Source organism: Amblyraja radiata, chromosome 28 (genome assembly GCF_010909765.2).
Source record: "Amblyraja radiata isolate CabotCenter1 chromosome 28, sAmbRad1.1.pri, whole genome shotgun sequence".
Taxonomy (NCBI): Eukaryota; Metazoa; Chordata; class Chondrichthyes; order Rajiformes; family Rajidae; genus Amblyraja; species Amblyraja radiata.
Genome location: NC_045983.1, coordinates 11,663,040 through 11,690,811, shown reverse-complemented (window position 1 = coordinate 11,690,811; position 27,772 = coordinate 11,663,040). Strand labels below are relative to the sequence as shown.

The 27,772-nt window shown below is 41.5% G+C and overlaps 1 protein-coding gene across 2 annotated transcripts in view; it reads right to left on the bottom strand.

Annotated features, from left to right (window-relative positions):
* Positions 1-27,772, bottom strand: part of med13 (mediator complex subunit 13) — a 170,582-nt gene that overhangs the window by 48,411 nt on the left and 94,399 nt on the right. Inside the window, exons 8-17 of one of the 2 annotated variants that reach the window (XM_033045798.1) lie at positions 27,598-27,757; positions 23,131-23,235; positions 20,145-20,840; positions 10,510-10,732; positions 8,642-8,732; positions 6,027-6,145; positions 5,432-5,522; positions 3,703-3,917; positions 3,203-3,399; positions 878-1,809 (exon numbers count right to left, since the gene is read on the bottom strand). In XM_033045798.1, the coding sequence (XP_032901689.1) occupies positions 878-1,809; positions 3,203-3,399; positions 3,703-3,917; positions 5,432-5,522; positions 6,027-6,145; positions 8,642-8,732; positions 10,510-10,732; positions 20,145-20,840; positions 23,131-23,235; positions 27,598-27,757 (2,829 nt within the window). The remainder of the gene's footprint in view (positions 1-877; positions 1,810-3,202; positions 3,400-3,702; positions 3,918-5,431; positions 5,523-6,026; positions 6,146-8,641; positions 8,733-10,509; positions 10,733-20,144; positions 20,841-23,130; positions 23,236-27,597; positions 27,758-27,772) is intronic. The other variant, XM_033045799.1, reaches the window with a different exon arrangement.

The window sequence follows — 27,772 nt, the reverse complement described above, 5'->3', positions numbered from 1 at the left end:
TAATACTAAAGGGCATAGGTTTGCGGTGAGAGGGGGAAGATTTAAAGGAGACCAGAGGGGCAAATTTTGGGGTATGTAGAACAACTACCAGAAAAAATGGTAGAAACAGGTACAATTGCACGTTAAAAGACATTTGGACATACAAGGATAGGAAAGATTTATTAGAGGAATATGGACCAAAATCAGGTAACGAATTAGCTTAGATAGGTATCTTGGTCACCATGTGCCAAAAGGCCTGTTTCTGTGCTGTATAACTCTCTAACATTATAATAATACAGAACATTAATTATGGTAGCAATCCTTAAAGCAAAATACTTTTGAAAACCGTTCCCATTTCCAAAATGTTAATTAAAAATTCTCCCAGTTCTATTCTTGCACAAAAAATTAAGTTAAGAAAACATATTATTCGATATATCATTTTATTGGTTACGTTATCAGTTATGGTTTGGCATCTCTCAAATAAACCAATCTCATCAGATGCCAATCATTTTCTTTGTTCAGCGGTTAGAACTTTGACAATTTTTCCCATTACACAGAACCACGGAATCAACTGCCAAATAATTTGTATCATGTTATTGCTCTCTGTTTAAACAAAATGCTCAAGAAAATAAGCACATTTTTGAATTAGTTGATATTTTAACTAGATCAATACTGCAAAGTTACAATTGAAATCTAGCAACAATATTCAAACACAATATTTATCAGTGACTATCTGATGCATCCTTTTAGTTTTATCACTAAAAGCTTAACAGAAATAAAAGGCAATTGATGCAATTATTCATCGCAACAAGAAAACAACCGACATAATCATTAATTAGAAAACAAATGTCATTTGCTCTGAACTCTGTATATACCCATCACTTTCAGAGCAACTCACCATTTCTTCTTGACCATAGATGTAAACAAGAGCTTTTCAAGAGTGCTTCATCGAGCTTCCCTCCTGACATATTTTCCATGAACTGATATCCCTGTTCCAACGCCATGTAGCATTCCCTGTCGTAATCTTTATCCTCCACACGTACTGGCGGTCCCACTGTCCGCAATTTTGCCGCCATTGAAGGATCCGCAGATCTCAACGGAGAGAAGGGATTAGTGCACTGGTCCTGAAGTAGCAATATTAACTCATCAGGCACTTTCAAAGGCTCCTTGGAGCCTCCTTCTCCTTGTTCAAGAGAAACATTCCTGAGGTCCTCTAATCGTTTTTCAGCCTCATTACTGCAATCTGTATTTCGTCCAATGATATCCACTTCATCCTCCAAAAAGAGTCCAGAGTTGTTTCCAAACCTTCGGTTCATGACAGCACTAAATCCACATGTGCAGGGGTTCTGAGATTCTTTGGTAGGGTCTGGGATGTATAAGCCAACATCGGCTCCTTTGATGTTCATGTTGCAGACACAGATGCAGCAGCTGTCAAAGCTACAGTCTTTAAAGAGATCCATAATGGAATCAGATAAAATTAAGTTCACGTAAAGGCTGTGTGCCTCCGGGATGGATTGCACTGTTGCAGGTTCTACGGAATTTAAAGGGCGACAAGTTGAAGGTGTTGAAGCGGGTGAGTACAAATCGGAATTCTCGTATTTCACCGAGCCTTGGACACTGGCTGGACCCCCACAACCACGAGGAGTGCGCGGAGTCCTTGGTGTTCTCGGAGTTGGTGCAGAAATGCGTGGAGTGGCAGGTGATGGAAGGACACCAGCGCCACTATTACTGGGCGGAGCACTATTCGTCACTCCAAATGGAGTATGCATTTGCGGTGTGCAAGTCTGAATGTAGTCTTGATCCATACCACTGCCAACACTGGGAATGTTACTGAAAAGAACAAATTAGTTAAACCCAAAGCAAAAACATATTCAAGTTTCCAAATGGGAACTCAAGTTTAATTTAAAAGAATAAAATAGGATAAATGCTGCTGTTATCTCATTCTACAAATATGGAATAATGCATTTCAAGTAAACATTCATCTATCAGTAAATATTGCAACAGATGGACTAGGTAGAAATTATTACAATTCCTCTAAAATATCAAATTTCATAAAATCAAACAAATTGTGGAATTCTTTTCACCAGTTAATTCTGCACTGATTACGGCCAATTTAGTCAGATTCAATCATAAACCAGGAAATCCTGCACAACAGTTGAGACATAACATTCAACTTTACATCTGGTAAACACAAGTTCAATTCCTGTTCTTCTAGTTACAAATCTCTACAATGGGATTAACTATTCTTTGTGGGAATGACAGAGAGAACAGTTGTGCATTCAATGCAATCCCTTCACTATTTTGAGAGATGGTAGATGAAAAATGTAGAGATTGTGAACAAGGCTGTGAAAAAAAATCTTCATGTAGCTGGCCAGCATAAGTTTAATGACAGATACACAATAATGAGAATTATCATTAAGCTCATGTTACCCAGCAAAAGAGACCAGAGTACATAAATCTCTTATAAGCACCGGATGCACGGAGGGCCAGCAGAACAGAAGAAACAGTACTTATTGCACTTTAATCATTTTACAAATGATGACAATTTTTATTCCCAATGACAAGCAAAATAATTGATTTCTTAACCTCAAATTAATATCAACATAAAGAAAAGTTACCCACTGGAGGAACTCAGCAGCTCAAGCAGCATCTGTGGAGAGGTAATTCCTTTCCCCTCTTACAGATGCTTGGGTTCCTCCAGCAATATATATGTTTTGCTCAAGTTGCCACCATTGGTAGTCTCTCGTGTCTCTGTCTTAATATTGAGAGAGTTTGGCAAAGTGCAAGGTACATATACTGCATAGGGAATAATATGCTGGCCACTGCAGTTTTACATTAAAAAAGGTGACAAAAGATGCTGAGAAAGTAGCCAATTAGGCAACGTGATCAACGTAATTTGCGAAAATAAAAATTAAACTACTCTCACCTTTGCATTACTCTGTACCCTCGTCTGCACTAAACTATTACACTATTATTCCCCTAAACCCTGCAAAGATTTTCGTCTCAATTTTCAATGTCTGAAATGCTCTTAACCTCCCTTACAGAACTTTTAATTCATAATTTTTCAGTGACATCATAGCCACTGGAAATCGTTTTGTCCTATAAAAACGGTTCACAATATTATCAATTCTCCTCTGACCCAGTAGACACAATTACTTCCTGTTTGAATGCAGCTTATATATTTGTCTGAACTTGATTTAGCAAAAGTGCAACTTAAACTTACATGTCCCGGATATATGGCATGGGAGGTACAGGAGGAAGCAGGTCTAGCTTGCCAACAGTCCACGAAGGACGATAAATACACTCCTCCAGCAATTTGACAGAAGGCATGCATTGGCTTGGTAAGATTTTCAATGGTGCAAACATAGTGCAGCCCACATAACCTTGGCACTTCTCAGGGCAATAGACGTAAGAAAAGTCCTAAGGAAGAAAAATAGGAAAGAGGACTGCAGACCACATTTTGGATTATACACAAGAATTAATGTCGGATTTAATGCAGGAAATTGTCGTTGATTTTCATCCCACTCAAGGAGGATTTTGGAATGACTTCCCACAATAAATGCAAGTTAATATCTTGGTAGTCATGATATTAAAGTAGTGAACACCTTTCCAGTTTTTATAATTAATATAATCCATTAAAATAGAAGTAAAATAACATTATTTGCAAACCTAAAAGTTTAATTTTAATTTTTCAAGAAAAGTACACATATTGAATTTAGTTACCTTGATCTCAGAGGGTTTAGGGCTACCCATCCCCTCCTCTACTTCAACCTTGAAATGATTCAGGCTTGTAGTAAAATGATGGCCATCCAGTGTCATTCCTGGGTTGTTGTCTAAGCCTCCAAACTCTTTGCAGTTAATATTCATTGGAGAGTAGCCTGGACCATGTTGCTCCAAGGATGGAGGTGTGGGAAACATTTGCTGGAGATCTGCAGAATCTTTGAGAACAAATTAAATTCAGAACAAACTTGGAGGAAAGAAAATCCAAAAGTCACAAGAATGAAACAGAATTCTCAAGTTAAAAGTTAATAGGGCCAGACACTGGTAAAGCTGTGGTTAGTCAACTGCTGGAACTTTTGAGTCAACCATTTAGCAAACTGTACACCACACATTCTCAACAATATTGCATGGTTCATAAACATATTTCACTACCCTTTCAACAGATATTGGGATAATTCATATGCTTGACATTTAAGGCAGAACAAGCTGTTCTGTTAATCTTAATGAGGAATATAACTGGCTAATAAGACTTCAACATCCTAATAAGCATCAACCACTCGACTCAAGAATTACATATAAAAGCTTTTCCTTGATCAGCGCAAAGGGACAAACAATTCCTACATTAGTATGAAACAAATATTTCCACGCCTTTTTCCTTTTGAAAATGAAAACATTAAAAACAAATTTCTAAAATAAGTAAGGTACACAAAATTGCTGGGGAAACTCAGCGGGTGCAGCAGCATCTATGGAGCGAAGGAAATAGGCGACGTTTCGGGCCGAAACCCTTCTTCAGACTGATGGGGGGTGGGGGGGGGAGAAAGAAGGAAAAGGGGAGGAGGAGGAGGAGCCCGAGGGCGGGCGGATGGGAGGGTGGGAGGAGACAGCTAGAGGGTTAAGGAAGGGGAGGAGACAGCAAGGGCTAGCAAAATTGGGAGAATTCAATGTTAATGCCATACGGACGCAAGGTCCCCAGACGGAATATGAGGTGCTGTTCCTCCAATTTCCGCTGTTGCTCACTCTGGCAATGGAGGAGACCCAGGACAGAGAGGTCGGATTGGGAATGGGAGGGGGAGTTGAAGTGCTGAGCCACCGGGAGTTCAGGTAGGTTATTGCGGACTGAGCGGAGGTGTTCGGCGAAACGATCGCCCAACCTACGCTTGGTCTCCCCGATGTAAATCAGCTGACATCTAGAGCAGCGGATGCAGTAGATGAGGTTGGAGGAGATACAGGTGAACCTTTGTCGCACCTGGAACGACTGCTTGGGTCCTTGAATGGAGTCGAGGGGGGAGGTGAAGGGACAGGTGTTGCATTTCTTGCGGTTGCAACGGAAAGTGCCCGGGGAGGGGATGGTGCGGGAGGGAAGGGAAGAATTGACGAGGGAGTTGCGGAGGGAGCGGTCTTTGCGGAAGGCAGACATGGGGGGAGATGGGAAGATGTGGCGAGTGGTGGGGTCACGTTGGAGGTGGCGGAAATGGCGGAGGATTATGTGTTGTATTTGCTGGCTGGTGGGGTGAAAGGTGAGGACCAGAGGGACTCTGCCCTTGTTGCGAGTGCGGGGATGGGGAGAGAGAGCAGTGTTACGGGGTATGGATGAGACCCTGGTGTGAGCCTCATCTATGGTGGCGGAGGGGAATCCCCGTTCCCTGAAGAACGAGGACATTTCCGATATTCTTCGATATTCCAGCATCTGCAGTTCCCTTTTGAACACTTCTAAAATAAGTATTTTGCTTACTTATACAGGGGAAAACATCAAAAGGCCCAGCTTTTGAATCCCTGTTGCCCATTTTTTCATCCAATCCGTGTGCAGATCGAGAAATAGCCTGCTAAAATAATTAGATGAAGTCACTTTTGAAAAACATGCATCACTAAACAATGCCTTTTGATGACTGTACCTACTAGCATTTCGCCATTCCTTAATGATCCATAATTAACATTTCAAGACCAACTTGCACACGTATTAAGTAAATCATGAAACTTCCACCATTTAAAAAAAAAATTACATTCTTTCAAGTAAAAATGCTTGGTTAAGTCAGTATTAAATTAATATTTCCAGTGGCACAAATCCAGAAAATTTTAGAAGCAAATTTCCTAAAATAATATAAGGAAATTGATGTCTCCTCTCAAAAAATCAGCATAATTTACAATGGGCATTAGATGAGGCTCATATTATAAACTACCGCAGCTAGCAATCAGAATGTCGTACCAAACCTCCTGCCATGCATGTTATCAGCACAAGTCAAAGTTTAAGTCACTTTATCTAGCTTCCTAATGTAACTACTGTCAAAGCAAGGGAAACAATAAACAAAAAAAAAGGCTAAATATCTCACCACAAGTTCATCCTCGTCATCAAATAGATTGTCAAGGTCTTTGTATGAAACAACCAGATCAAGCTCATTCATGAGACTGGTGGATGCAGTCCGACTGTGCGAGGGTGACTTCTGTCCATCTATAATAGTTAAGAGAAAACTTATTAAAACTTAATAACTTAAGAGCATTTTTTAGTTTATGGGACAAGGATATTCCCAGCAAGGTCGTATTTAATTGCCAAATGCATGTTGCCCTCTTCTACTGCATGTCGCTGCCCTCTTGTACTGCTTTAAGCAGTGCAACAAAAGGTGCTGGTAGAAAGGTGTTATGGTGTGGAAGAATGGCCATATTACTCCTTGTCAATACTTTGTTGTTAGCATTCCCATCCACCGTGTAGATGGTCTTGGTTAGTGTCCTTCAATGCTCCAAATGCCTGCAATCTTAGCATATCCCACAGAAAAACTGAAGGCCTTGAGAAGGAATTTAAAAAAAGGGAAATCTTAAATTCCCTGTTAAATTGACAACACTTTACAACATTGTTGTTTCAATCTAATGTTTGTATTTCAAAGGAAGTTCTAAAGCTGTTCAATTCAACTGCTATCTAGCACATCTATAAATCACAAGGGACCTTTGTTTTATGAAGTCTACAAAGTAGTGAAGCATATAGAAAATAGACTACATTTTGCCAGAAGTAGGCAGTCATATTCCTAATCAAATGAACGTTTTTGACATGCAGAATGCGATTGAAGTTGTTTTAATGCATTTTTGAAATGTCTGTTTAATTTGGATGTAAGAGACAGATATCTGAACATTAAATTCCTATTTGCTGCTAAATGACAGCTTTCTAACGACAATCATAGAGAAGAAATTTAAGTTTTCACTATCCAGATAAAGAACAAGATTGGACTCAGTTGTGGTTTAACTACCTAATCAATTTTATTCTCCACTTAGACTACAGAGAAAAAGATAGCAATAGAGCAAAATTGCCATTCCACCACTCTCACCCAGTGATAAGATGGTCAGCCTTAGCTATACCAATATAAAGAAACTCCACACAAATGTCACAGCCCATAATATGAACTAAATATGCAGTCAACGCACTCCAACTAGTTCTCAAAAACACTGGAATTATAATGCTGTTGATGCTGTCTGTAATTAATTTGTTATCAACACGACTTCTTTGAAAAGGTATTTGTAAAATTCTAATAAAATATCTACCTTATTTGTAATCACAATTTAAGATAAAAGGGAATATAAAATAAACAAACTAAAAAAAGATCCAAAGTTTAATTCAAAATAGTCCCATCTTTCAGTTCAATAGAAAGAGAAGTCAAAAGAGCAAATAATTTTCTAAAAGTGGAAATTATTAAGAGGATAGTCTCCTCTGCAGCAGTCTTTTAGATCTGACTGATGCCTGCATACAATAAACCATACCCAAAACTAGCACACACAAAAAAATGGTCTGACCAGTATTTGATTAATTTGTGCCTAACAGTTTTATTCAAAGCAAATTATTTTTGACTTTTACAAATTTTTAAACATGAAAATACTTTCAAACATACTATCAGTGGCTTGAGCATCACCATATTTCTTGACAATTTAGGAGCACTAATAATTAGCTATAATAATGCCTAGCTTCCAAGAAGAAAATACACTAAAGTAAATTAAATCCAAGGGTTTCTAACCTAAACATTTTAACCTTGCTCGATTTGCTGTTCATTTCCAGCTCTCCAAAAATAATCCTGAATTAATCTCAAAGCATACAAATTACAACATATCATTCTGTAATTGATTTTTTAGCTGTTTATTTGAAAGAGGAGAAAGACAAAGCAACAGAATAGAGAAGAAAAAAAATAACGAAGGTAGACAGAAATGCTGGAGAAACTCAGCAGGTGAGGCAGCATCTATGGAACGAAGGAATAGGCGCCGTTTCGGGTCGAGACCCTTCTTCAGACTGATGTGGTGGTGGGGGGGACGGGAAGAAGAAAGGAGGAGGCGGAGACAGTGAGCTGTGGGAGAGCTGGGAAGGGGATGGGAAAGAGGGAGAAAGCAAGGACTACCTGAAATTGGAGGTCAATGTTCATAGTGCTGGGGTGTAAACTACCCGAGCAAAATATGAGGTACTGCTCCTCCAATTTCCGGTGGGACTCACTTTGGCCATGGAGGAGGCCCAGGACAGAAAGGTCGGATACGGAATGGGAGGGGGAGTTGGAAGTGCTGAGCCACCGGGAGATCGGGTTCGTTAATGCGAACTGCGCGGAGGTGTTGGGCAAAGCGATCGCCAAGCCTGCGCTTGGTCTCACCGATGTAGAGCAGTTGACACCTAGAGCAGTGGACGCAGTAGATGAGGTTGGAGGAGGTGCAGGTGAACCTCTGCCTCACCTGGAAAGACTGCTTGGGTCCTTGGATGGAGTTGAGGGGGAGGTAAAGCAACAAGTGTAGCATTTCCTGCGGTTGCAAGGGAAAGTACCAGGGGAGGGGGTGGGAAGGGACGAATTGACCTTGTAGTTGAGGAGGGAGCCGTCTCTGCGGAAAGCCGAAAGGGAAGGAGATGGGAAGATGTGGCCAGTGGTGGAATCCCTTTGGAGGTGGCGAAAATGTCGGAGGATTATCTGTTGCCTACTGTCAGTCATACCTGACTTTGTTCCGGAATTGAATAATGACATAGCATCCTCTCCTTCTCCTGGTAATGTTGAGTGAGACGTGCCACCACTTTCACTATCTCCCTGTAATACAGAAACATTAATGTATTCATATATCCATGAACAACAAACACTAGTGAGGACTCTCACGACCAGACATTCATTAGTTTACAACTTAAGCATTTTCAATTAATTGAACAAAAAAAAAATGCTTTTAAACATCAGTCCTATTGGTCACATCAAGCACAGGAGAAAATTATTGGAGAAATGTTTGGCAAATTTGTTGCACTAATATGCCTGTTAAACTGCAGCAAGCCAGAATTTAATCTTTTTTGTCCTGGTGCACATGACGATTCAACACTACTAACTCAACTTAAAAAGCCTTAAACTAGCAAGTCCTCTCAACAGCAGAGCCGCCTCCAGGGGTGATTGTATAGTCCCGTTTAGGAAAAGTGTCTTTGGGCAGTCAGTATTTTCATATCGAGCGTCGCAGACCTGGAACGCGATACCATGCGTCATACGGGATCTGCCAACCCTTACCTCATTTACCAAACATCTAAAAACATGGTTACTGCAAAATCAAAACTGCAATCATAATCTACCTTAAAATTATCCTATGGTACTCTTTTATTGTCACTTTTTTACTTTATTGTTTGTTTTGTTTTGTTTTTGTCTTTTGTTTTGTCTCTTTTCTTACTGATTGATTGTGTTGTGATGTGTTTACCTTGTTTACCAGAGGGACTAAAGATGGAAATTAGCTACTGGCTACAATCTTGCATATTACATGTAAATGTTTATTAATATGCACTGTCCCAAAATAAATAAATTACAAATTACAGAGGTTTGTATGGTGTCTGTCCATACAAATTATTTCTCAATTATATCTGCATTGCTACATTCATTTCTGCTGTTGTACACAGCATTTGCTATTGTAACATACAGAATTATGTTCAATAAATTCTGGTTTAATCCTTTCTGAAGCATTGCATATAACATCCCCAACTTATACATTCTTAAGCCTCTATAATCCTACTCACTTATTGCTCTGTGCTTGTTGAACTGTAGTGGTTCCAAGTTCCACGAAGTGTACAATTCAGAATTTTCATCATGTTTGAATCCCTTCCCGGCTTCACTGCTTCCTATTTCTGTAAAGTCCTCTACACCTGCCACCCCAGTCAACCCCTCAGTATTTATCTTTGGCTTATTTCCTGTGAATCTCCCGTTCCCTGCACTAGTCCTTTGGTGTGCATGCTTTCAGTCATCTAGGCTGCAAGCTCTGGAATTCCAACCGTATAAATTAACACTTTAACAAAACATTTGGTTGATCTCATTTTTGTGTGGCAACCTCAATTTATTATAAGCACCTTCGGATGTTTTAGCTGCATTAAAATAGAGGCACTTGACGTTTAAAGAAACACTCATGGAGCAAACACAAAAGTGGAGATAGGTACCTACTCCAGAAGAAAAACATGTTTTAAAAGTTCTTGAACACAAAAAAAACAAAGCAGCACCTCTCAAAATTGTGCATGCAATAGTTTAGTTAGTGTTTCTGAGGTGAAAAGCTGCTTTATTTCTGTACAAATATTTTTTGTCCACAATTCATCGTCTCAAACCTTTTTCAAATATTTAATGACGGTCTTCTAACCAATAATATTCCACAATCATGTTTCATGCATAAAAAGCATTTTGACCAGTTCACGTTTGAAAAAGGAATACAAATATTTCAGTTTTACTTTTTATATTTTTAAACACTAGATCTATCCATGCCTATGTGTAATGAAGTTGTAGTGACATTAATTAACTGCACAGACTGAACTATTCCTGAATTGTGACATTAATGAAAACATTTATCATAACTCACCTTCTGTGCATGTTTCCTTCCAGGATCACTCTCAGTGGTTTGCTTGTCTTTCTTATCAGAAAAGCTGAACTCCTCATCTCCATCATCAAATGCATATGGATCAACTTCAGACTTGGAATCAGCCTCCAGGTGACAGCTTTTGTAACATTTGTTTATTTTCTGAATGTACGCTTGAACCCGTTCATCAGAAATCTTTAATGGCTTATTTGAGCGCACCACCAACCTATAAAAAATTTGTTTTTTAATGTCATTACTCATCCTGCCTTAAAGCAGAAGAAACTGAAGATTCCTTTTTTTCAGTCCATCTTTTTTTTAAACCACATTTTATCTCAAACCTACAATAGCTAACAACTTCGAAGGGCTTAGAGTCCAACGGTCAATAGTAAATCTTGAAGAGTGCTTTATTTAAAAGGAAGTTTGCTTATATTATTGCTTTCAACAACCTAGGATATTGTTCCAATCGACTTCTACAATCTTCTTCAAAAATGTATCAAGCAGTCGCCACTGAAGGGCCAAGTGCAGCAAAGGGCAATATTAGATTAGTGTTTACCCCTTCCACAGGGCTTTGTACTCTGTCCCCTGCTGTTTTTAGTAAATGTTAATGATTTACATTTAAATGTTGGAAGGCCAGAAAAAGGAGTTTGCAATTGATATGAATATTGGTCCTGTCCTTGAAAGCAAGGAGGAAATCGTCAATATATTGACAGACTAGTCAGTAAACTCAAAAAGTGACAAATAGAATTCAATTCAGAGAAGTATGAGTTTTTGCCATTTACAACCATTGTACAATTTCTAAGACTGGCCTGGATCTGGATATTTTGTGTTAAGAAGAGTAAACCATGGGGAAGAATCAAGTACAGTAGAAATGTATGTATCAGTTCCTCCCCCCACTCACTATTATATCATGATGGGTGAGGTCAAAAGGCTTGATATGGCAAGTAAATGCTGCATCATGCCTAATCAGCAGCTCCTAAGTAAATATTGTTTAACTTTAAATCTCAGGAACTAGCAACTCATTTATTGAGCATCCCTGGCGACAAAGTAATGGCAGCAGCTTATGTTGATGATGCATCTACAATGGCTTTATATAAGCAATTCCAGGATATTATCTCAGCATTGATGAAGGTACACTGATATAATTTCATCATCAGAACAATGGTGTACCCTTGTTGAATTCTCTGGCACTTCCTGTCAATAGAGGACAGCGCCATCACGGTTCACCAGCAGTAAAAGGAGGATGATTAGTGCACAAAAACAAATGATATTCGGTCACATCAATGTTTCTGTGTTAATCTAAAACAAGAAAATAGTGAACATTCTATCACATTCACGATTCAAAAATGCAAAGAGTTTTGTTTTGGTTTCAGTTAAACCATTTACTGCAAAGTCCCAAGCCTCTAACCATTTTCCTTTTGTAATCAAGGGGATGATGTGACTGGTGCACTGAAGTTACTGGTTCAAAAGATGTTGCTCCGCACCCATCCCCTCCTGGTCTGTTAAATCCAATTCCCCCCTTACCTCCTGTTCCCATTTACCCACCATTCCTCTCTCTGGTTCTACATTTTCCTTTCCCTTCTTATCAGGTTCCACTTATTTGCAGCCCTGCATTTTCTCCACTTATCACCTCCAGTCTTGGTGACCATCTCCAACTATCTCTCCCCCACCTACCTCATCTGCCAATGAACTCCTGCTTTTCTGGCTCCACCCATCACTTGTTCCGCCCCTTCCCCTCATCTCTTTCTACCAGATATCTCCCCTCCACTCCAGTCCTAAACCCAAAACATTGTCTATCATTTTGCTCAACCGATGCTGCCTGGCCTGCTGAGTTCCTCCAACATTTGCACTTTGCTCAAAAGATATCGAGTGTGATATCATTTCAAGTGCTGGTAAAATGGGTAAACTTCATTTTATTGAATAGGTCATTACTTGATTCTCTCATGATTGAAAAAACTCTGTTGTTTTCTGTTTGGCCTGGATGTATCACTGATGCTGTTACAGTGGAGATTATGTTGCGAGGATAACACGATAACCCTGTGCATGGATATCTAAGGTTATAATTCTCATTAGAAAGTTATGGAAACATTGTAGAAAAGCGCAGACTTACAAGCGAGTTTGCAATAAGCGAGTTAAAAATAACATCAGGTGGCATCTCTGTTTATGCTATGTTATAATGACCCTGTTGAGTGCTGTTTTATTTAGTTCTCCATTTTGTAGGAACATATCTAGAGTGCTAATCAAGGTATTACTGTATTTTTCCTCTGTCAAGCATGATTCCAGACACTATACGGTTTTGCTTATAATGTTCACTTCCCTCCTGCATTTTGTCTAGTTCCTATCGCTACTTCAAGTTGAACACTGCCCCCAATGTAAAGGGCAGCTACTTAAATGAACTATCAGTCACGATGATAGACAATAAAAGTCACAGTATTTCAAGCAGTGTAACAGGCCTGTCCCACTTACACGATTTTTTCGGCGATTTGATGGCACCCGTCATAGCAGGTCAACGAACATGTCGCGGGGTGACACCTGTTTGGTCGTGAGTAGTCGCCCAAAGAGTCGTACCTTTTTCTGGTCACCGCTGGATTTTACAACATTTTGAAAATTGCGTAAGTGGAACAGGCCCTTAACATTTCCCTTCAAAATTGTTTCCAATCCCCAATTCATCTTCAATTCATACAAGTTCACACCAAATTATTCAATTGGGGACATTACAAAGCCAAAATTTCACATGAAATGTTTACCAACTTACTACTATAGTTAATCAAATAGCACTATATTTTGGTCTTCTAGTCTGCCAGTAGTAAAGCTACTGCATCAAAATAACTTTAACAAAGATCTCCTCTCACCATACCAGAAGAATTAACTGAAGAGAATAAAAAGCTAGATGTCAGAGACTGGGCACATCCTTGCAAGTTTGAATGTGCAAAGACACATCGAAAAATAATTGTGTTTCCTGCCAACGTTTTCAGAAGTCCTGTGGCTGATCTCTGCACCTGAGAGTACGGTGAATGGTATTCATGGGTTGAAGTCTGAACATACCGCCCTCCACTCATTCTGCAGCAACCCTGACATTAGAATCAAACCCGCCAACAAGGGAGGTGCCGTGGTAGTCTGGCGCGCTGACCTTTGCCGGGCTGAGGCCAGGCGACAACTCTCAGACACCTCTTCCTACATATCCTTGGACCATGATCCCACAGATGAGCACCAGGCCTTAATCTGACACACCATTTCTGATTTAATCTTTCTGGCTGTCTGCCTTCCTCAGCCTCCAACATCGTTTCCCAGCCCCGCACAGCCCGGTTTTACCTTCTCTCCAAAACCCACAAACACAACGGCCCTGGCAGACCGTTGTTTAAGAAGGAACTGCAGATGCTGGAAAATTGAAGGTAGGCAAAAATGCTGGAGAAACTCAGCGGGTGAGGCAGCATCTATGGAGCGAACGAAATAGGCAACGTTTCGGATCTGCGATGTCCTCATTCTTTAGGGAACAGGGGTTCCCCTCTCCCATCATAAATGAAGCCCACACTCATCGGTACAACGCAGCTACGCCCTTGCTCCCCCTCCCCCTATTCGCAACAGAGACCGAGTCCCCCTAGTCCTTACCTTCCACCCCATCAGCCGTCGCATACAGCACATAATCCCACCACTAGCCACATTTTCCCATCTCCACCCCTTTCCGCCTTCCACAGAGACCGTTCCCTCCGCAACTCCCTGGTTAACTCATCCCCACCCAAAGCACCCCCTCCCCAGGTACCTTACCCTGCAACTGCAGAAGATGCACCATCTGTTGCTATACCTCCTCCCTCGATTCTGTCTAGGGACCCCAACAGCCCTTTCAGGTTAGGCAGAGGTTCACTTGCACCTCCTCCAACCTCATCTACTGTATCCGTTGTTCAAGATGTGGACTCTCATACATCGGCGAGACCAAACACAGACTGGGCGATTGTCTCGCGAACACCTTCACTCAGCCCGCCTGAACCTACCTGATCTCCCATTTGCTGGACACTTTAATATTCCTTCCATTCCTACACAGGCCTTTATATCCTAGGTCTCCTCCATTGTCAGAGTGAGGCTAAACGCAAATTGTAGGAACAGCATCTCATATTTCGCTTGGGCAGCTTACAGCCCAGTGGTATTAATTTTGATTTCTCTCACTTCAGATAACCCTGGCATTCCGTCTCTCTACCCCACCCCCACCCCACCCAAGTCGCACCAGCTTCTCATTTTCACCCTACAAACAGCTACCAATGGCCTGTTTCCTTTATCATCGTTAATTTTTTGAATATCTTTTATTCATTGTTCATTATCTCTTCATATCACCATCTATATCTCTCTTTTCCCTTATCCCTAACCAGTCTGAAGAAGGGTCTCGACCTGAAACGTCACTCATTCCTTCTCTCCAGAGATGCTGGCTGTCACACTGAGTTACTCCAGCTTTCTATATCTATCTGAAGTCAGAATAAGCAATGTTTTCCTCAAAAATGATTAGATTCTTTTTCTACACAACAATTTTTTTAATTCAAACTCCAAATCTAACACTTGAAAATCAGTCTTCAATTTTGTTTCCTGGAAGTTACAGTAATGTCAATAAGCGTGTTCGGTATTCCGACTGCGCATACCCAGGTGATGGGTCATTAGCGATAAACATTCTTGGCAGCTGTGCTGCTGCGTGTGTGCAGGCCTGCGTTTTGTCCGTGGTCGGGATCGAGCCCGGTTCTCCGGCGCTGCAGGCTGCTGCTGGGCCGTCCCTGTCCCCTCCTGAGTGTCCTGTCCCTGTCCGGGGGCGAGCAGGTGGCCCTGGACTGGCGGGGCGCCGGCCCGAGGTGGTGGGGGTCTGGGCTTGCAGCCGGCACAGAGGGGCTGTGCTGGCTCCGGCTCGGCTCTGCCTGTCCCGCAGGGTTGGCCGGTGGCCCTGGGCTGGCAGGGCGCCGACTCGGAGCAGTGGCGGCCCAGGATTGCAGCCGGCGCGGAGACTCGGCTCTGGCTCGGCTCTGGCTCGGCTCTGCCTGTCCCGCTGGGTTGGCCGGCAGCCTTGGACTGATGGGGCGCCGGCCCGGGCTTGCAGCCAGCACTGGGGGGGGAGGCACTGGCTCCAGCTTGGCTCTGCCTGTCCCGCCGGCGGCCCTGGACTGGCGGGGAGCCGGCCCAGGCCAGTGCCCCGTTAGTTCAGGGCTGTCGGCTGACCTGGCGGGACAAGCAGAGTTGAGCTGGAGTTGGCACTTCTTCTCCGCGCTGGCTGTGGACTTTGCTCCATTTGCCCAAAAAACTTTAAATACTTGCTGAAGTTCTGACCTATAAGCACATTTAGGAGCAGGTTGAAAATGGAATTCAGCAAGCAGCTGAACATCTGTAGTTGGAAAGTTACCAAAGAGTATTCTGAGGGATAGGTTATTCAGGCATTTGGATGGGCAAGGGCTGATTAGTGATAGACAGCATGGTTTCGTACGTGGGAGGTCATGTCTTACAAATCTGATTTTGTAGATGTGACCAAAAAGGTCGATGAGGGCAGAGCTGTAGATGTTGTATACATGGATTTCAGTAAGGCATTCGACGAGGTTCCGCATGGTAGGCTGCTTTGGAAGGTTAGTTTGCATCGGATCCAAGGAGATAGCTGAATGGATAGCAAATTGGCTTCATGGAAGGAAGCAGAGGGTAATTATGGAAGGTTGCTTATCGGACTGGAGGCCTGTGACTAGTGGTGAGCTTGAGGGTTACACGATAAAAATAAAATAATTTTGGCAATAGATATGAAGAACTGCCATGGTATGAGACCAGTGGCATAATAGCATACTTCAACAGAATGTGAACAATGGCTGAGTGAAGTAAAGACAATTCCGAATGGTTCCGAATGGTTCTGATCAAAATTTATTGAATAGAATTCATTTGACAAAAATACTTATCCAATATTATAAAGCTTGCACTGATCAGTTCACACCTAATCTTCAAGTTTCCAGCTTCAAAATGGCAAAATGAATTGTACAGGGCAGACAGCACAAAAACGTTACAGTAGTCATGACACCAAAGTCAGAGGATGGGTGAGGTGGTCTTATTGGAGATAAGAGAATCTGATACTTGTGGGTAATAATATTGGCATTCACTGAAAATTCAAACTCTCAAAAAGCAAAACCTTTTCAAAAAATTAGTTTTCAATTTACTTCAAGGTTTCAAGGTCAATTTATTGTCACGTGTACCAATTAAGGTACAGTGAAATTTGAGTTACCATACAGCCATACCAAGTGAAAAGCAACAAAACACACAACCATATAAAAGTTAACATAAACATCCATCACAGTGGATTCCACATTCCACTGTGATGGAAGGCAATAAAGTTCAATCTTTGTCCTCTTGTTCTGGTTTCTGCTATGAATAATGGAAATTAGTAAAACAAAAAAAAGGACAACATAAGCAAAACTTTTCATTCCAATAATACACTGAAAATAATTTGTCAAATAAGCAGTTTAAGTGTAGTCATTATTTCACTGAACTAATCAACTGTGGGAGTTTGATATTAATTGCTTTAAAGATATGGAATCTTTTAAAGAAATTACATCAAATGCAACTTAAGAAATAATGGCTAGCTCATGTTGCTCAGGAAACTAGTTATTACTGGACTCTGGGGCATATCAAATTCATCTGGCAATAAAATTACTGTGAACTCCTCTGTACCAATGAAAAAACATTCATAGAGTCGTACAGTGTAGAAACAGGTCCTTTCGCCAACTTGCCCACACCAACATGTCCCAGCTACATTATTCCCAACTGCCCGTGTTTGGACCTTATCCCTCCAAACCTGTCCTATCTATGTACCTGTCTAACTGTTTCTTAAATGGTGGGATAGTCCCTGCCTCAACTCACTCCTCTGGCAGCTTGTTCCATACACCCACCACCCTTTGTGGGAAAAAGTTACCCCTCAGATTCCTATTAAATCTTTTCCCCTTCACCTTAAACCTATGTCCTCTGGTACTTGATTCACCTACTCTGGGCAAGAGACTCTGCATCTATTCCTCTCATGATTTTATACACCTCAATAAGATTATCCCTCATCCTCTTGCACTCCAAGGAATAGAGTCCCAGCCTACTCAACCTTTCACTATAGTTCAGATCCTCTAACCCTGGCAACATAAATCTTCTCTGTATCCTTTCCAGCTTGACAACATATTTTCTATAACATGGTGCCCATTCAGTTGTATTAAACTGTTCAAAGCTGCCTACTATCATCTAGGGCAATTAGGATTGGTAATAAACACCAGACAGTCTGCAATAACCACCCCCCCCCCCCCCCCCCCCACACCCACCCACCCACCCACCCACCCCAAGAATGAATTTAGTGGGAACTTGGCAAAGAGCCTCAAATCACCAGAACTTTCAGTCATATTCTATTCTAATTAATACAAACTTCTAAGATCGTACACAAAGAACCAAGATGAAGATATAATGGAGAAATTGTCCAGTTTATGGCAAGTTAAAAATAATTAGGCAAGAAACTACGTCAAAGGAAGACCTGGCAGCAAGACAGAAAGGGAATACGACACAGATGTTTCTCACAGCCAGGATCAAATTTTTAAAAACAGTATGTAAATTTAAGGTAATGAGCACTGGAATATCACTCCAGATTCAACTCCACCAGGACAACAGGCCGTCAACATTAGGTTAAGAACTCTGCTCTTACAGCAACTGGGACTCGGAAATGATGCCATATCATATACTGTCTCAGTTTACTATTTTTATACACTTGTACTATATCTAATTTGTGTTGGAAGGAACTGCAAAGGCTGGTTTAAATCGAAGGTAGACACAAAATGCTGGAGTAACGCAGCGGGACAAGCAGCATCTCTGGAGAGAAGGAATGGGTGACATTCTGAAAAAGGATCTTGACCCAAAACATCACCCATTCCTTCTCTCCAGAGATGCTGTCTGTCCCGCTGCGTTACTCCAGCATTTTGTGTTTACCTGTACTATATCTAAGATGTGCTTATGTATAGTAATACTTGTACTGAATACTTGCAAAAAAAGAATTTCACTGTACCATGGTACATGTGACAATAAAGTATCATTGAACTATTGATTCCCAGTTCGCACCACACAGTCTTAGTAACATGTGCATTCTTGTGCTCAGATACCAGTCATGCTCTGCATATTTCAACATTTCTCTGCAATGTTCAGACTGCATTCATGCCAAATATTAATTGGCACAAATTTTGAAAAATGACTGAAATTCACATTTAAATCAATTGAGCTGGGGTCTAGTTAAAGTTTGAATCAAAATAGTTTATCATGACACAATGTTATGCATTTCAGATACTTTAGCACATTAGTACAGTTGACTCTCTTCTATTATATTCACTAAGTGTACTGCAATAAGTTGTAAACTTTTTGACAATGTACATGTGACAATAAACTGACCTTTGAACACTGCCCAGTCTATCACCGGCTCTGACCTCCCCACCATCGAAGGGATTTATCTGAGTCGCTGCCTCAAAAAGGCAGCCAGCATCATCAGAGACCCACACCATCCTGGCCATACACTCATTTCACCCCTGCCATCGGGAAGAAAGTACAGGAGCCTGAAAATTGTAACGTTCAGGTTCAGGAACAGCTTCTTCCCTACAGCCATCAGACTATTAAACACTACAACCTCAAATAAGCACTGAACTACAGACTATTATTATTATTATTATTATTGCACTACTATCGTTTGGTTTTTGTGTGTACGTATGTGTGCATGTGTGTGTATATGTGTATGTATATATATATATATATATATATATATATATATATATATATGTGTGTGTGTGTTTGTGTGTGTGTATATCTCTCTCATTTATTATATTGTTTACATATTCTGTTATGCTGCAGCAAGTAAGAATTTCATTGTTCTACCTGGGACATATAACAATAAAACACTCTTGACTCAGTTAGATGTTCCCTTCCCTTGCAGTGTCTTTTTTCAATATGCTAAGGAATGGATGCAGGTATTACACTCTCAAATATCTGCCAATGTTGTGGTAAAAGTGGCTCTTTCGATGAGCATACAATATCTTGCTGACATTTTTATCTCTGCACTTGTTTGTCTTGTTGATAAAATGTAGAAATGAAGTCAAAATAATTAAATACATACGCTGTACTCTGTATTGAAAAATACTGCATTGGTGAAAATACACCACCTACAATTCTTCTGTCAAACGTTCTCTCTCTTCTTTGTCTCATGATAACAGGTCTTGCTGGACACAGATGCAACAGTATTAACTGTGCTCTAGTTATGATTACTGATACAGTAAGACAGGGGTAGGAAAATCAAAGTGATATTTAATGAAGACAGGGGAATAAAGCTAACTGCACACCTGAACTGGCAATCATCTTGTGCCGTGATAAGACATTCCTTGTAAAAAACTAATTTACAAGAGCCTAATTGATGCGTCATGAAATGAATTAATCGGTCGGTAATTGGCATGATTCCAAATGTTGAACCATACAAAAAAAATTATAAAGGCTCCACATCAAGCATCAGTAAAGGCCACTCAGCTGTGTGTACCCGGGTCATGACTGGAAAAGGAGCAAACCATTATGAATTTCCTAACTCGTCCTCACCAATCAGCAGTGGGGCTCTTTAAACTAAGATGAGAGGCAATACTTACTCAGAGGCAGATGGAGGTGCATGTTCTGAGTTATTTGCTGCAACGTACTCCTCCCTGTATTTATCCAATGGCAGCTGTGGTGGTGCAAAATCATTTTCCGCATGACTGGGCAGTCGATAACACTTCCACGTGACAGCAGAGCCTTCATCTTCCAAATGGATCGCACTGTTGCTGTAGGTTGTAGGCTCCATCACTTCGGAAAAACCCAATGGGAAAGACTGGGTGGGAAGTGTCTCCATCCGATCATCAACAGCTTTGGTTGGAAGTAGTGGATCTGGTGCGGGCATCTGGCAGAATGATTGACTGTGAGGCGTCAATGGGTTTTTAAATGCATCTCCAACATCCTCACCCCTCTCACACGGATGAGGACTGAGTGGTGGTGGTGGTGGTGAATTTGCCATCTCTGACATGTGTAACTGAGAGGATTTTGTTGAGCTAAGGTCACTAGGCCTTGCATTTGGATACCTCCCTCTACTGTCTTGCGGCCTGATTCCAAGTCTGTGATTCACTGAGTCCTGTTCCATTGAAACATCATCACATGTTGAATTACGGTGATGGAATGGAGTTAGTGGTCGCTTCTGTTGTTTATCCCCTTTTTCTTGCTTGTCATTTATTTTGTGCTTGAGTGCTGTTGTCAGTTGTGGGCCTGGAGGTTGAGACTGTCCTTGCATACCAGTGCCTCTTTTGTTTTTATGCCTGAAATAATATTTATACGGACAAAATATATATTTAAAAATAGTAGTTGTGTCACATCTAGGTGACTAAAGATAAACAATTCAAACAAAGATAAATCATTCAAACGGGGGGGGGGGGGGGAGTTACTACTCGAGGAAATGAAGACAGTGTTTAGTGTTAAAAACACAGATTAGATAATATTACATAAGGTCAGAAACTTACCATTATCACCCACGCATAAAAGTTAAATCATTTTTATTGTCTACACCACCTGGTTTTCCCCACATCATTCCTCCTTCAAAACATCTGCTACTGAAATATGTCATCCATATACTCAAGTACTTCATCTCAAATTCAACTTTTCCAGGACCATCTTCAACAGTCGAGAAACCAGCTCTTTATGGGCTTTGCTAACCATTTGCCATTTTACATAACCAAGTTATCAACCCTGTCCTTACTCGTCTACAGTAAAATCACAGGAGGATCATGTTCGATAGAAAAATGGTTTTCTTTGTGTATAAATGTATATTCGGTGTAACACTGCAAAATTTCATCTCTAAAAGTCATAACACACTCATTTTATTTTCTATGGATCGGAATTTGTGGGTAGGAAATAATTGTAACCAGGGGCCGGAACTAAAACCATTGCCTTTTCAAAGTTTGCAGACAATATCAAATATGGAAATGTAGCATAGAACAAGGAATAAATTAACATGCTAGTGAAGCATACTAAATATACCACCAGGTGGCTCCGCGATAGCAGCCTCGCCAACCGTCTGTCTGTCTTTTCATCTTTTTTTTGTTATTTTTAGTGTGTTTTTAAAGTTTGTGTTAACGTTCTCTGGTTTGCTTTATGTGGGGGAAGGGGAAGGGGGTCGGGGGAAACTTTTTTTCAATCTCTTACCTTGCCGGAGATGCGATTGTTTTCCGGGTCGTATCTCCGGTCGCTCTGCGGCCTAACATCATGGAGGTCATGCTCGGGACTGACTTTGAGCCCCACCGCGGGGCGTGCACTTACCATCGGAGGCGATTCCTTGTCTGGGATCGACACTCCTGCGGACTTTAACATCCAGGAGCTCACAGTCTCGGGTTAAGACTGAGTCGGGAGCTCCAAAGTCGCAGAAGGTTTCGACCAGCCCTGACCCGGGGTCAGATCGCCTAGCGCAGGGAGCTGACATCTCCCCGATGCAGGAGCTTGATCGCCTCGACACGGAGGGCCCGCCGCCGGCTACGGGAGTCAAGATCGTCCCGTCAACGGAAGGCTCGAGGCTCCCGACCGCGGGAGAACAATGAAAGGAAGAGATTGAACTTTTTTTGTCTTCAATCCCAGTGAGGTATGTGGAGGAGTCACTGTGGTGGATGTTCATGTTAAATGTATTTTGTGTGTTTTGCTGCTTTTCCTCGTGTGTTGTAAAACATACTTGGCTAATAGTATGATTATTATTATTATTATTATGATTATGATAAACCTCCTATAAAATAAACTGACACCATCTCAATTGGAAAGTTGTACTTGATTCTGTCAAGTTTCAAAAAAAGATGCAGATTAGATTTTTTATGTTTTACACCTCAAAAAAGATAATTAAATTATTTGGACCTGAAATGGAACAATATCCCTTATGCATTAATATAAATGGAGAAACCATCTTACAGTAATGGTCAAATTATTTTTCAACATATTTTTGACCTTTTTAGTTTTTCACTGTAGGCTTCCTTTCAGTGTCATGGCAATTCTCAACCTCAGCTTTCACCTCTTTGCCAACATTAATGAGAGTAATTACATATCCAAAAGTTGTCACTGAAAGTTTCATTTAAAAATGATCAGCTTGACATTCTGTGGAGATGATCCAAATTCAACATGTTCAAGATCAATACTGGCCAATTACTGGGAAAATTCAGAGATGCTAAATAAGTATCAATTCAATTTAGCAGCTACTCTAATCCAAAATAACAACAATTAGTCTCTTTACTTTGCATTTTGAAAAGTAGTTTTGTGCAGCACCAGGATTAACTGGTTACAATAAAATACAGAAGCTACTCTCAACAAATAGCACCCTTAAAAACATTTGCAATATCAGAAACTTCCATCTGGAGAATGCTATTCAGCACGCTGGATAACTTTGCTCTTCGCTGATAAGCTATGCAAGTCCATTATGTTAGTTTTTTTTTAAACATACACATCATCCCACAGCTTGTACTATTTATTTTTAAATCATATAAATTACATTCTAGAAAATATTGTAATGTTGGTGCATAATGTTTTTTTCCCATCTTTTTTTAAACCATCAAGTATTAAGTAATATTCCTGTACCTTGAACAGTTGCAATTCACTCTCTGCATGGCTTCAACAAAATCCCAGGATGTTTCTTTGTCTGGTGTATCTTCTTCACAACCATTCACAGTGGAAAACTTTCGCCTGGAAGTGATCAAATAAGTTTGGTTTTGATCAATTTTAGTACTGAAGATTTTACCCAAAATAATGTCAGGCTGCCACATGGAGCAGCTCCCAGCCTACAGTACGCTCCATAATGTTTGGGACAAAGATCCATCATTTATTTATTTGCCTCTGTACTCCACAATGTGAGATTCGTAATTTAAAAAATCACATGTGGTTGAAATGCACATTGTCAAATTTTATTAAAGGGTAATTTTATACATTTTGGTTTCACCATGAAGAAATTACAGCTGTGTTTATACATAGTCCCCCCCATTTCAGGGCACCATAATGTTTGGGACACATGGCTTCACAGGCGTTTGTAATTGTTCAGGTGTGTTTAATTGCCTCCTTAATGCAGGTATAAGAGTGCTCCCAGCACCTACTTTCCTCCAGTCTTTTCATCACCTTTGGAAACTTTTATAGCTGTTTATCAACATGAGGACCAAATGTGTGCCAATGAAAGTCAAAGAAGCCATATGATACTGAGAAACAAGAATAAAACTGTTAGAGGCATCAGCCAAACTTTATGCTTACCAAAATCAACTGTTTGGAACATCATTAAGAAGAAAGAGAGCACTGGTGAGCTTACTAATCGCAAACGGACTGGCAGGCCAAGGAAGACCTCCACAGCTGATGACAGAAGAATTCTCTCTATAATAAAGAAAAAAACCCCAAACACCTGTCCGACAGATCAGAAACACTCTTCAGGAGTCAGGTGTGGATTTGTTAATGACCACTTTCCGCAGAAGACTTCATGAGCAGAAATAGAGAGGCTACACTGCATGATGCAAACCACTGGTTAGCCGCAAAAATAGGATGGCCGGGTTACAGTTTGCCAAAAAGTACTTAAAAGAGCAACCAAAGTTCTGGGAAAAGGTCTTGTGGACAGATGAGACAAAGATTAACTTACATCAGAGTGATGGCAAGAGCAAAGTATGGAGGAGAGAAGGTCCAAGATCCAAAGCATACCACCTCATCTGAGAAACACGGTGGTGGGGGTGTTATGACCTGGGCATGTATGGCTGCTGAAGGTACTGGCTCACTTATCTTCATTGATGATATAACTGCTGATGGTAGTAGCATAATGAATTCTGAAGTATATAGACACATCCTATCTGCTCAAGTTCAAACAAATGCCTCAAAACTCATTGGCTGGCGGTTCATTCTCCAAAAAGACAATGGTCCCATACATACTGCTAAAGCAACAAAGGAGTTTTTCAAAGCTAAAAAATGATCAATTCTTGAGTGGCCAAGTCAATCACCCGATCTGAACCCAATTGAGCATGACTTTTATATGCTGATGAGAAAATTGAAGGGGACTAGCTCCCAATATAAGCATAAGCTAAAGATGGCTGCAATACAGGCCTGGCAGAGCATCACCAGATAAGACATTGATTTATTGATTAAAGAAAACATTATGACAGCAGCCCAAGATGGCATTACTGATAGACCGTTCAGTGAGTCGAGCTGAGAAACAAAAGGTGATGATCAATTTGTTTGGACTGTATTTGTTTGGAATGTACTAAAGACCCCAATGGGAAATGGAGGAAGAACATGAGGAGATTGCAGACAGCTGCAAGACTAATGCAGTTATCATAGTAGAGGCTTTTAACTTTCCCAATCTGGCATAGTGCCAAGGGCTTAGACGTGGTGGAATTTGTCAAGTTCAATTCAATTCAATTCCACTTTAATGTCATTGCACAAATACTGAGTATGGGTACAACGAAATGCAGTTTTGCGTCAGTCCGTAGTAGTAGTGCATATAGAAATTTTAAAAAAAAAAGAAGATACAGAATAATCAAAAATACAGAATAATTAAACAATGGGGACTGAGGGACCGGAGAAATCAATCGGCGGGACTCCGAGTTCAGCAATGTGATGGTATAATTGTAGAAGCTGTTCCTCATCCTGCTGGTACGAGATCTGAGGCTCCTGTACCGTATCCCTGATGGGAGGAGGGCAAACAGTCCATGGTTGGGGTGGGAGGGGTCTTTAATGATCTTCCCAGCCCGTCTCAGACTCCGTTTTCGGTGGAGGGCATCCATGGCAGGGAGCGGGGCACCGATGATGTGCTGTGCGGTTTTCACCACCCGTTGTAGTGCCTTCCTGTCCGCAACAGTGCAGCTGCTGTACCATACCGTGAAGCAGGTGGTCAGGATGCTCTCGATGGTACAGCGGTAGAAGTTGGTCAGTATCTGGGGGGACAGGTGGGCTTTCTTGAGCCTCCTCAGGAAGTAAAGGCGCTGTTGTGCCTTTTTGATCAGCTTGGAGGTGTTGAGGGACCAGGACAAATCCTCCGAGATATGTACCCCGAGGAATTTGTAGCTGGAGACGCGCTCCACCTCAGTCCCGTTTATATGGATGGGGGTATGACTGCCTCCTCTGACCTTCCTGAAGTCGACAATAATTTCCTTCGTCTTCTTGGAGTTGAGGATGAGGTTATTGTTGGCACACCAGGTTGTCAGGTGCTGGACCTCCTCTCTGTAGGCTGACTCATCGTTGTCACTGATCAGTCCTACCACCGTGGTGTCGTCAGCGTTGGATCCGTACTTAGGGATGCAGTCGTGGGTGAAGAGGGAGTAGAGGAGAGGGCTGAGCACACAGCCCTGTGGCACGCCGGTGTTCAGTGTTATAGTGGAGGAGGTGAGGTTGTTGACCCTAACAGACTGTGGTCTGTTGGTGAGGAAATCCAGTGTCCAGTTGCAGAGGGAGGTGGAGATGCCAAGTCCGCTGAGTTTGGTGATCAAGCTGGCGGGGATGACAGTGTTAAAGGCAGAGCTGAAATCAATGAACAGCAACCTGATGTAGGAGTTGTTGTTGTCCAGGTGGGTCAGGGCAGAGTGTAGAGCCGCCGATATGGCATCCTCTGTAGACCTGTTGGCCCGGTAGGCAAACTGATGGGGGTCCAGTGTGGGGGGGATGCTGGCTTTGAGGTGAGCCAAGATCAGCCGCTCAAAGCACTTAGCAATGACAGGGGTGAGTGCCACTGGGCGGAAATCGTTGAGACTCCCTGTGGCTGACTGTTTGGGCACAGGCACGATGGTTGATGTCTTGAGGCAAGTGGGGACAACACCCTGGGCCAGTGAGAGATTGAAAATGTCGGTGAAGACTGGGGATAGTTGTCCAGCACATGCCCTAAGCACCCGGCCAGGGATGCTTAGTGTGTTCAGGAAAGCTTCCTCAGGCAATATATAGAAGGCCCGAACAGGGAGAGGACAAAGCTTGGCCTACCTTGGGGAATTGAACAGAATAAGTAACTGAAGTGTCAGTGAGCCTTTTGGTACCACTGACAGCAGTTCTATTAGCTTTAAAGTAGTTAAGGGCAGGGCTGGTCCACAAGCTAAAGTTCTAAATTGGGGCAAGGCAAGGCAATTGGTTGACAGTATTGGACAGAGAACCTCCAAAGATGGTAGGATTACGATCTTTGCAGGCAAAGGGGCATCGGGAAAGTGGGAGGCTTTTAAAAGTGTGATAGTGAGAGCTCAAGGTATGCATGTTCCTGGTAGAGTGAAGTTAGGAGTCAGTTAGGAGTAAAGAATCCTGGATGATGAAATAATCTGAATCTCTGCTCAGGAAAATGAAGGAGTCATGGGTCAGATGTAGGCAGCTGGGATTTATGAATCCCTGCCAGTGTTAAAGTAACTTATCTAATTTGTGTCATAACATTTGTGAAAATGGAGAAAGAGTCAAATCTGAGAAATGAAATAAAAATCATGTGCCAGTGAAATGGTTATGCAGGAAAGCAAATGTTTTTATAAATATATTTTGTGAAAACAAAATGGCGAGATTATCGTAAAGCAGTCTTAAACCAAGCAAAAGGTGGTTTGAGATGTTCCCTCTTCACCAAATTAAACTAACTGCAAGGTTGCATCAGTGGGTGAAAATGTGACAACAGTAGTTTAGTTTGGAGACACAGCATGGAAACAGGCCCTTTGGCCCACCAAGTCTGCGCCGACCAGCATGGCTACTATATACATGGATACCAGCATACAAACTATGTAGACACCAGCCATTGTCAGGATTGAACCCAAGTCTCTGATGCTGTAAGACAGCAACTGTACCGTTGCGCCACTGTGCCGTACATCCTGCCAGGCTTCTAAGATTAAAGGAATTTGACTGCTGTAGGACTTTAATTTAGGTTACCCTATCTTAAGGTGTAGAAATATGCAGGCAAGAACATTGTCATTCAAAAGTAGAGCATCAGACTTGAAGGCAACCAAGGATAGGCTAACGTTACTTTGCAGGAACACTGTGAGCCATGCGGTAAAGCTGTGTTTGCAGCTTTAATTAAAGAATCATAGGGCTGTAAAGTGATGGAGAGCGGTTTAACGAAGTACTCACTTTTTCTGGGTTCTGTTTAGATTACACTCCTGCCACACATTTTCTACCACCTGATTGGCTAATTTTCTTGGGATCTTCCCGCCATGCCCAGAATTCTCAATATTAAATCCTTCTGGTACAGAAGTAAGTTTTGTCCATTTCTGGGTGGATTGAATTTCAGCTAGAAGAGAGAAAA